Consider the following 10,481-nt stretch of genomic DNA (forward strand, 5'->3'; position numbering starts at 1 on the left):
ATTTACCATGGTCCTTGACGAAAGGGGGTCGGGGGCGGGGAGAAGTCCAGCCGAGAGAGGAGCTCATTCCATGCTGTATTTTTGCAGTTGAAAAGCTGCCTAATCATCGCTAACCGCTTCCCGCATAAGAGTTCTGGGAAGACTTCAGAAAAAAGGCAAATGAAGACTTTCAACTGCCTTCTTTGGGCTGCTGCTTCCGGAAGCCGAAGCCCTAGCACGCAGAGCAGCAGGAGAGGGCTGCTTTCAGGCAGTTCCACTGAGCAAAACAAATTCATTTAATGGCATAACGTTCTGGCTTAAAATTTGGAATTTATCAGAGGCAAAAATATCCTTCAAGAAACTATGGACACTCCGCGCCCTCATTCATTTCCATGGCAGCAGGGTATCTGCATCTTGAGCAACCTATAGAGATTCATGTCTCGTATCGCTCTCACCTCCTTTCTTTTTAAAGTAAAGCCCTTTCCAAAGAAGGCGGCCAGAAAATGGACCCCACCGGGGGAAAAAGAAAAATGAAACGCAAGCCACCTTGGCACTGCTTGCGTCTTCCAAAACGCGGTGGGAACAAGGCTATTGAGAGTCTATAGGTAATTCTTTTATATATATAAATGTATACATATGTATATATTTTATATACATAAATTATATATATATAGTTGTATGGAGCCGTGAAGCAATTATCCATGCTTTTGTCGCCCTCAAGTTCCCCAGGTGGAGGCAGTCATAATCATTATAAGCCGCCTTAGTGACCACCAGGGACGGAAACCGTTAATTACCACGTCTCCTTTGATCTCCACACAAGATGCTTTGGTATTGGCGCTTTCCAAGAACTGGACCAGAGGAGCCAGTTCAGAGTCTGACGTCGGTTCTGCATTTAACGTACACACCGAGGTCTGGATCAGACTCCCCCGATTTTAGCGAAGTGTGTTAACTGCTGTGCTGCTGCTAGAGGCTAGCAAGCTCCCTGTGCGCAGCTGATTAGTTTCAGCAACTCGCCACCTGGGCGCTTTTCTTTAAATGTGGGGAGTAAACTGCGAAAACAAACCAAAAAATCTCCACGTCCACTGGCTCTCTCCCCTTCCCCAACTTCCTCTCTCGACTCGTTTGTGGGAGTTTTCTCCTCTGCTGGAACTATAATGCGATGCGCAATCGTTTGTGAATGAACAAAAGTCACCGGCAAGCAGGGCGACGGGGACAGATCGCTGACGGCAGATTAAGGGTGGGAGCAAAGGCCCGGCCTCCAAGGATAATGGGGAGCCGTCTTCCCCCACGCCTGGTCTCTATGGCCTCCTTCGTCTTCCAGGTAAGATGAATGTTCCTTCATCCATCATCCGCAGAGTACCCTCCCTCAGGCGTGTGTAGAATCTGCTGATGAAACCTATTAGCCCCTACTGGGCAGCTTTGTGGAGCCAACCGACGCTCTCCATTGTGGTCTTTGTCTGCAGAATTTAAGCATTTACATAATGCATTAGCACGGAACTCAGCACCGGGTGGGGACACCGCGTGCCGAGCCTGGCGGGGCTAACGCTTCAGCGGCTCCCTCACCCGGCAGCGCCCTAAGGACCACCCTCGAGGATATACTGGAGTTGGGCTGCAGGCGCGCGGCCAAAGAACTTAGCATCTCATCCAAGTACTTCGCCTTCCTTGGCCATCTCCGGGATGTTGTGCTTAAAAACATAAAAATAAAAATAAAGCGGGGGGCAAAGTTTCGGTGGGTGAACTGAAGCTGGGTCCATGTGACCCTGAAGCCGGAGAAATAAACTTAACAGGAATCTTGCTTTCCTGGCGGACGTTGGGACCTCACCGTTTTTCATGCAGACCGTTGGAAGCTTCGTGCTCAACGGCCACAGGTGCCTAGGAGCGCAGAGAGGCCTCGGGTTCGAATGGCCGGCAGGCAGGGCCTGGACTCGCGGGTAGCGACCCCCGCCCCCCTCCCCCACGCGCACCGGCTGAAAGCATGCGGGATTCAGGGCATTTGAAAAAAGAGGGGCTGGGCGCGGTGGCTCACGCCTGTAATCCCAGCATTTTGGGAGGCCAAGAGGGGTGGATCACTTGAGGTCAGGAGTTTGAGATCAGCCTGGCCAACACCAGCCTGGCCAACATGGTGAAACCCCGTGTCTACTAAAAATACAAAAATTAGCCGCGCGTGGTGCCTGTAATCTCAGCTACTTGGGAGACTGACGCACGAGAATCGCTTGAACCTGGGAGGCTGAGGTTGCAGTGAGCCCAGATCGCGCCACCGTACTCCTGCTCTGGGTGATAGGGCAAGGCACTGTCTCAAAACAAAACAAAACAAAACGAAAGATTCGGTCAGGAAAGAATCCGCAGGCATTCGAGGCGCTCACACTTCGCAAAGTAAATTCAATCTCTTTATTAAGCTGAAGTCCCGGATATCCATCCTTTCAGAGGGAGGTGGTCCAACTCAGCAATCTCGCCCAAGAGGATTTTCCACCGAATACGACCCCGAAGTGCCAGGAACTCGCCCCAGTCGCGACAGGTGCAGGACTTTTCGTCCCGCCACACCTTGGGACTCTACCTTTCCAAATAGAGCGCTTAAAAGCCGGTAGCGCAGCCAGGATCCCGCGTCGGGAAAGAATCACCCAGCAGAACCCTGGAGCTAGAAGGCGGCCCGCCCCCCTTCCAAAGAAACCGGGATCCCGCGCCCTCCCCGCCGCGAGCGCCGCGCGCAGGCGGCGTCCAATCAGTGAGCTTTCCGGGTCTGTGACGGCCTTCGGCTCCGCCCCCTCGACGGCCATAAAAAGTCACAGCAAAGCCTGCACCTCCGAGCACCGCGCGCAGTCCTGCCCCCGGCACGGTTCCCAGGGGCGCTTCTCCGGCTGCTTGTAGCACGGGTCTCACTGTCCCCGCCGTCAGCCACCAGTTCCTTATCAGTCTCATTCCCCATTGTGGCTTGGCTGAGCCCGTTCCCAGTCCTCGCTGTCTTCTTTGCCTTCTTCCTCTCTCCTCCTCAGCGGCCGTACTTTGCGCCGTACCTCACCTGGCCTGCAGGTGAGCAGTAGCGCAGCGCCCCTGTCCGGCGAGCTTACCTTGCCCAGCCCGGCCCTTGCCGGAGTGGCACCGGCACCTCTCCAAGACTCCCTCTTCCCAGCAGGATGAAGAACCCCATGCTGGAGGTGGTGTCTCTACTACTGGAGAAGCTGCTCCTCATCTCCAACTTCATGCTCTTCAGTTCGGGCGCCACGGGCGAAGACAAAGGGAGGAACAGTTTTTACGAAACCAGCTCTTTCCACCGAGGCGACGTGCTGGAGGTGCCCCGGACCCACCTGACCCACTATGGCATCTACCTAGGGGACAACCGTGTTGCCCACATGATGCCTGACATCCTGTTGGCTCTGACGGACGACATGGGGCGTACGCAGAAGGTGGTCTCCAACAAGCGTCTCATCCTGGGCGTCATTGTCAGAGTGGCCAGCATCCGCGTGGACACAGTGGAGGACTTCGCCTACGGAGCTAACATCCTGGTCAATCACCTGGACGAGTCCCTCCAGAAGAAGGCACTGCTCAACGAAGAGGTGGCGCGGAGGGCTGAGAAGCTGCTGGGCTTTACCCCCTACAGCCTGCTGTGGAACAACTGCGAGCACTTCGTGACCTACTGCAGATATGGCACCCCGATCAGTCCCCAGTCCGACAAGGTATGACGTGTGACTCCCAGGGAAGTGGGCTCCGCGGGATGCCCCCTCCCATCCCTGACCTTTTCTCTTTCCCGCGAGTAGGGATCTAATTCCTGGACACCTACACCACTACTTCCATACCATTCTTTCTTTTTTTTGAGACGGAATCTCGCTCTATCGCCCAGGCTGGAGTACAGTGTCACGATCTCGGCTTACTGCAAGCTCCGCCTCCCGGGTTCACGCCATTCTCTTGCCTCAGTCTCCCGAGTAGCTGGGACTACAGGCGCCCACCACCACGCCCGGCTAATTTTTGTATTTTTAGTAGAGACGGGGTTTCACCGTGTTAGCCAGGATGGTCTAGATCTCCTGACCTCGTGATTCGCCCGTCTCGGCCTCCCAAAGTGCTGCGATGACAGGCGTGAGCCACTGCGCGGTCTTCCATACCATTCTTAAAGTTCTAGATTAAGTAAGGAAAGTTCTAGTATTCCTAAGGTAGGCTAAGTAAATAAACAAATGGCAACATGCCTTGCAGGATATCTCGAAATGCACAGAGAAAGGGTGTGGCAATCCAGGACTGCTTCCAGAGATTCCAGAGCTGCCCAGTATTGCTGCAGAAGTCATCAGGTGTCCACCCACCATGTAGTTCAAATGACAAAGGGCAAGTGACGGGGGCGGGGTATACAAGAAATCAGTCACCGCTGCTTGCAACTTTAACCAAGAATTTCACTTGAAAGGAAGAGGTCCAGAGTTTATATTTAATCCATAACACTATAAAAACAAAGTGTGTGACTTTAAAATAAGCAACCACGCAGTTTTCTCCCTTTGAAAGCTGCATAGAGGGATTTTTCATTGCTTGCTATAAGCTATCAAAATTCACAGTAATAGGGGCTCCCTGGTAGGTCCCTTATTCTTGTGTTGGTGCTTCAGAGTTGTATTTTCCTTGGTGTGCTGAATTCTTTCTGGGTTGGCTTTAATCCCCATCTAGACTTCCTCATTGTTAAGCATCCTTTACCCATTAGCCCTAAAGGTAGATTAGAGTCTTTATGGATTCCCCAGAGATCAATACAATTAGTTTTCAAGAAGAAATGTTAAACATTAGAAGGTAATTTTTATGAGTATTTTGAAAAACAGTATTAGAATTTAAGATTATTAAATTAGCCACAAATCCAAAGGGAAAAATGGATTTTTATTTTCTTTTAAAACCTCTTAATTTTTAAAGATAGTTAAGATTTTAAGCCTGAAACTTTATTTACAATTGGAAACTTTCTCAGCCTTCATTGTACTTGTTAAAGAAGTCATTGTTAATGTTCAGTCTTTATAATGGAAACCTGGGCAGTAACATAATGAGCTTTAGTGTTACTCTTCAAGTTTAGATATTTTTGGGACCAGAAAAATCTGAGTCAGTTTTTTTCATGTAACCAGTTCTTAACTGCTCCACATCTTGGTTAATTTTTTTGACCCATTTGGGAACATCTTTCTCTATCCTCTGTGGGAGAACATGGAAGTATTTTGCTTTTATAGATCGGTGTATGAAACTCCTTGTAGATTTTATAGAGCCACAAAAGACTCAATCTAGGAATTCTTTTCCAAGTAAAATAAAAATACAGTTAGAGCACTGTGCAGCGATTCAAGAATCACAGCTCTAGTCCAGGCCTGTTTAGAAATGAACTCCACCACATTTACAAACACTGGCTCCCAAAGTGTACAAAAGGAAACATGTCAGATTTACTTAGGAACCAAGCAAATCATTTCTCTAAGGAAAAACAGTATTTCTATCAGGTAATTAGGAGTTACCCTTTCATGTAACACATATAGTGCTGCATTATATATTTCTACAGAAAAACAGTAACTAAGGCTTTTGTAAGGTAGTAAAATATTTAATCTGCATAAATAACTAGTTGGAGTAGTTTTTCATCTTTGGAAACTTTGTCAGGGTCTACAGAAGTAGAGAAGTGTTTTAATTGCTGTTGCTGCATAGCACCTCTTGTGAAACTGAGTTTTGTCTTCACTTTGAATGGTCTAACAAACAATTTGGCCACAGAGTAGATTTCCCGGGAGAAAAAAAAGTTTTCATCCCAAATTTCCTAATTCTACAAACTGTTTTTGAACATGCGCTGAGAGAAGTAGGTCATTAATACTGAAGGAAGGACTGGTTTCTACCTTTTGGAAATATAAGAAATGATTTGATTCTGGGTCTGATTGTTGAGTTCTTCATATATGCAACTAATATTAACATGAGAGTTACAAAGTTGCCTTTCTTAAATTTGAGTTAATAAAAACTCTCAAGAACACACTACCCCTAAGGAAAACACTGCAATTAGTTTGCAAATGAATGAACTGGAAAAGAACATTTACTCCTTTGTGGTAATACTCTTTTTTTTTTTTTTACAAGTTTATAAGTCATAAAATTATGGGATTTTTATAACACTGTTGACAATCAGTATTTTGTAAACTAGAAATTCCTTTGGTTAATAACTATTACTATTCCTTATGCTTTTACTACTATGATTTTTTTTACTTTGTTAATACTGCTCTTTCATTGCCAAAAATGATGGCAAATGCCCCTTTTAATTTGTGTGGATTGAGTGCTCACAAAAGTGTTCCTACAGACTTATTGACCCCTTCTAGAAATTTCCTACTGTTGAGCACCACTAAAGATGCCTGCTGGTCTGCTGACCAAGTGAACAGTAACAGGGCATTAGACATGCGATGCTTCTTGAGAAAAATCTGCATTTGTGGGAAATACAGTCCAAAATGATTCCGATTGACTTAATTATAAATTATCAAGGAAAAGAAAAGGATAACTGTATTTACAACTTAGTCATTTACCAAAATATATGTCTTCCATCAACCTCCTTTTCTCTCTGTCCTGAAAACTTCAATTTGATCTTCACTACCTTAAAATAGTATACTTCTCAATACCTTGCTAGTTTATTAAAAAGAGACAAATAGTATGATAGAAAAATAGGCCAACATCTAGATAAGAGTTTCACACTTGTTTAGGTATTGTGTAAAAGTATGGATAGAGATAACCATACTGTCAGGATGGTGTATTAAAACTTATTGAACTTGTTCATTGTATCCCTTAAGAATTTGGAAACCTAGCTGCCCAGTCCCATGTAAGCCACTGTAGAAAACCCTAAAAGCACATACAATGCCATGTCTAGAAAAAGAGCTTAAAATTAGTATGAATAGCAAAACCCATATAGATATGACAATCACTGCATTCTGGCATCGATGGCAATATGGTAGAGATAATTGTCAACAAAGACAGTAGTAATAATAATCAGTGTAATACCTTACATTTATACAGCACATAGAAGAATACAGAGTAATTGTGCATGAAACATCTCAGTTAATCCTCAGAACAATTTGAGTGTTCCCATGGAGGAGCAGAAGAGAATAGCCTGGACAGGTTAAATGACTACTTGAGGTGACACAGCCAATAAGAGCTGGAGCCAGGACTCAGACATAGGCCATCACTTCTGAGTAAAATTATTTTTCTAAGGAAAACATTACACATATTAGAAAGATGCATTCCTCAGGGGTAGGGACAATATTTGTCTTTTTTTCCAGCAGCTGGTTATGTGTCACATAATCGATCCTGAATTTAGCATATTTAGTCAGGAAATGGAATTTGACAATAAAATTAGACTTTCTATACCTGTAGATTTTGAGACTTATAAAAAAAGTTATTATTGGTATCATTAGATTTTAGAATGGCAAATTGGAGGAATTGAATCTACCTTTAATTGGCCAAATTCTATTATTTTTACTCAAGATTAGAGATACCTCTTTGCTCATCTAATTTGAAAATATGCTATTGTTATTGATAAGCACTTTGATGTTTTAAACCTTTAGTCCTGAATAACTATGTGGTTACACTTTCTATAGTTTTCTATAAATGCTGTATTTACATAGGCAACTGCCATTATTAACTTAATTGCCTAAGGGATCATTTCTACTACTATATTGTATAGAATCAGAACTGGCCTCTTAACATTGTAAATTTTTTTGTAAGTCATAAGAGAATTTCTAATTCTTCTGGTAGACAGAAAATAGCTTCAAAAACTGATTTACTGTTTGATATATTCTTCTTGGATTTAGCCACCTTTTCTAATTTTCCAAAATTTTATTTTCCAGTTTTGTGAGACTGTGAAGATAATTATTCGTGATCAGAGAAGTGTTCTTGCTTCAGCAGTCTTGGGATTGGCGTCTATAGTCTGTACGGGCTTGGTGTCATACACTACCCTTCCTGCAATTTTTATTCCATTCTTCCTATGGATGGCTGGCTAACTTCATACCCCCATGTCAGTGTGTGTATTCTGTATGTAAATATTTTTATATTTATAGAGCATCAATCAGTATAAGCATTATTGAGAAAAATGTGACCTGTAACACTGTGTTCTGGATAAAAATGTGATTAGGAATCACGCAGAGTGCTTACTGTGTAAGCCCAAGAACAAAGGCTTTCTGAATCTTCTCAGGCAGTTCAGATTTAAAGCACCATCCAAGCCTTGGAAATATGACAGGTTATGGTAGAATTCAGCAATATGAGAAAACCAGCCCCTAAGATGATAGCCACAGGCAATTAATTGTGTTTTTTTTCTCTTGTAATCCTTGTATTGTTAGGCAGAATTTGGAGACTGGAAGACTTATATTGAGACCAGTAACTTTACTGTAAATTTACTTTGTTTCATTGAAAAAACAAATTGGTAAACATATTAAACTGGAAGAACTTTCCTTATTCAAATGAAAACATGTTTGATGACTGGTCAAAAAATAAGCTCATAATCTATTTTTTTTCATGTAGTATATAGGTCAAGAATGTTTTATTGTCATTACGTGAAACCAATATTGACAAATAGTACTTTAATGATATTGGCAAATAGTACTTTACGATAAAGTAAATGACCAGAATGATAAAGTAAATGACCCGAAAGTATAGAAATCTGTGTTTTCCTGTAAAAACAGCACCACAGTATCACTTGAATAATTGGATTGGGCTTTACTTACTAGGAAGCCTGGAATTCATCATTTTTTTCCTTTTATGTGCCACTGTGGTTACTTTAAATCACTCTGAGAGGTAAATGGATATAGGATTGAAGTTATGTGGGTATTTGGCATGTGTGTGTGAAATAAATATGTGGATAGTCACATATACACAGACTGAGAGACAAATTGTTCTTGATTGCTTTATTATCATAATACTAGTGTGGTATAGAGTATCTGTTGAAGTGAATGTAAAAGTAAGTCCAATCTATTTTCTTATGTCCTTGAATTTGTAGTGTTAACTTGTATATATGTTATTGGATGGGTTGTCTTTTAAAGCATTTACTAATGTACTGTGAAATTTTTAAAAGCCTTCAGATTTGTTTTCTAGTCACTTTTCTCCATATCATTTCTAATTATAGTTTATATCCTTAAAAGAAGGATGCCACAGTAGTATGTAAAATCCAAACAAGTAGAACCCAAACAAATAAAATTGTTTAAAATAATTTTAAAGTGGCTTAGTACTGCCAGTCATGTAAATTGATTTTGCTGAGGGTCTTATAAGAATTGAGATATAGCAATGGTAAAACAAGTATCCAAGCACTTTTACAAAATGACCAAATTCTTAAAATGAAGCCACAGTGAGACTTGCATTTCTTAACTGTCTAGAATCACAAAATAACAAATCATATTATGAGTGAATATGGGGAGGGCGGGGCCCGTCAATGATAATCTGAACAAATTTTAAGAGCAGATTTTAGATTAAATAATGTTTTATCACCACTAATTTGCCCACAACAAACTTAGTGTTTAATTTTTCAAATTAAATATTAAATTATTTAAGTCTTATAAATAATTAAAACATTAAATGGCAATATCACAGAATATAGGTGTTCTCTGGACCTATTCCAACCACTTAAAATTACCTTAAGTATGCATATATAAAAGCAACAACTATGAGAACTACTGTCTTAGTGGTTTTTTACTTACTATATATTACCCTTGTAGGAACAGTTTAAGTAAATTCATTTCTTAAAAATATAGTGTCCTCAAATAATTAATTTTTTTGCAAACTTTAGTTATTACAGGCAGCAAAAACCACTGTCTGAAATTAAATCTGTGTTCAAAGACCCCTCATTAAAAGCTAAGGACGTTCTTAAGATTGGAATTGAAATAATTAGTCTTGACTTACTTCATTAAAGCAAGATTCAATTCCTTGTTCATTTGAGTGTTCATTATATGCCAGGCATTGACCAGTTGCAATTTTATGATCCAGAATAATATTATTATTTGTAAACTAGCTATAATAGAGTATGTACAGTGCTGTGGGAACAGAGGGGAAGAAGCAATTAAATCTGCCAGAAGGGTAAGAGAAATCTATATGCAGGAGGCAATGCTAGCATTAAGCCAAGAAATAGTGTGAGGTGATCTTACCACACTGATGTGTTCAACTGTTTATGGGAAAAGGAAACTAGGATGGTTTTATTTGTGAAATGATCTACAACACTAGAACTGTTGAACTTCTTGGGAGAAAAGGAGAGTCTTTGTTTTGTTGTGCTGAGTTTGATTAGTTGCTTAACATAGTAGAAAGAAAAGCATATCTTCCTGATCACAGTTATAAAAGAAACCCTGAGGCCAGGTGCGGTGGCTTACACCTGTAATCCCAGCACTTTGGGAGACCGAGGTGGGCGGATCACGAGGTCAGGAGATTGAGACCATCCTGGCTAACACAGTGAAACCCCATCTGTACTAAAAATACAAAAAATTAGCCGGGTGTGGTGGCGGGCGCCTGTAGTCCCAGCTACTCGGAAGGCTGAGGCAGGAGAATGGCATGAACCCAGGAGGCGGAGCTTGCAGTGA

The 10,481-nt window shown here is 42.2% G+C and overlaps 1 protein-coding gene across 1 annotated transcript; it reads left to right on the forward strand.

Moving 5' to 3' along the window:
• Positions 1–2,758: 2,758 nt before the first annotated feature.
• Positions 2,759–8,179, forward strand: LRAT (lecithin retinol acyltransferase). The gene is made up of 3 exons (XM_010356860.1): positions 2,759–3,006; positions 3,110–3,650; positions 7,773–8,179. The coding sequence occupies exons 2-3, from the start codon at positions 3,111–3,113 to the stop codon at positions 7,923–7,925; spliced, it is 693 nt and encodes a 230-aa protein (XP_010355162.1). The 5' UTR covers positions 2,759–3,006; position 3,110; the 3' UTR covers positions 7,926–8,179.
• Positions 8,180–10,481: the final 2,302 nt, after the last annotated feature.

The sequence above is a fragment of the Rhinopithecus roxellana genome, chromosome 2 (assembly GCF_007565055.1).
Source record: "Rhinopithecus roxellana isolate Shanxi Qingling chromosome 2, ASM756505v1, whole genome shotgun sequence".
Classification (NCBI taxonomy): domain Eukaryota; kingdom Metazoa; phylum Chordata; class Mammalia; order Primates; family Cercopithecidae; genus Rhinopithecus; species Rhinopithecus roxellana.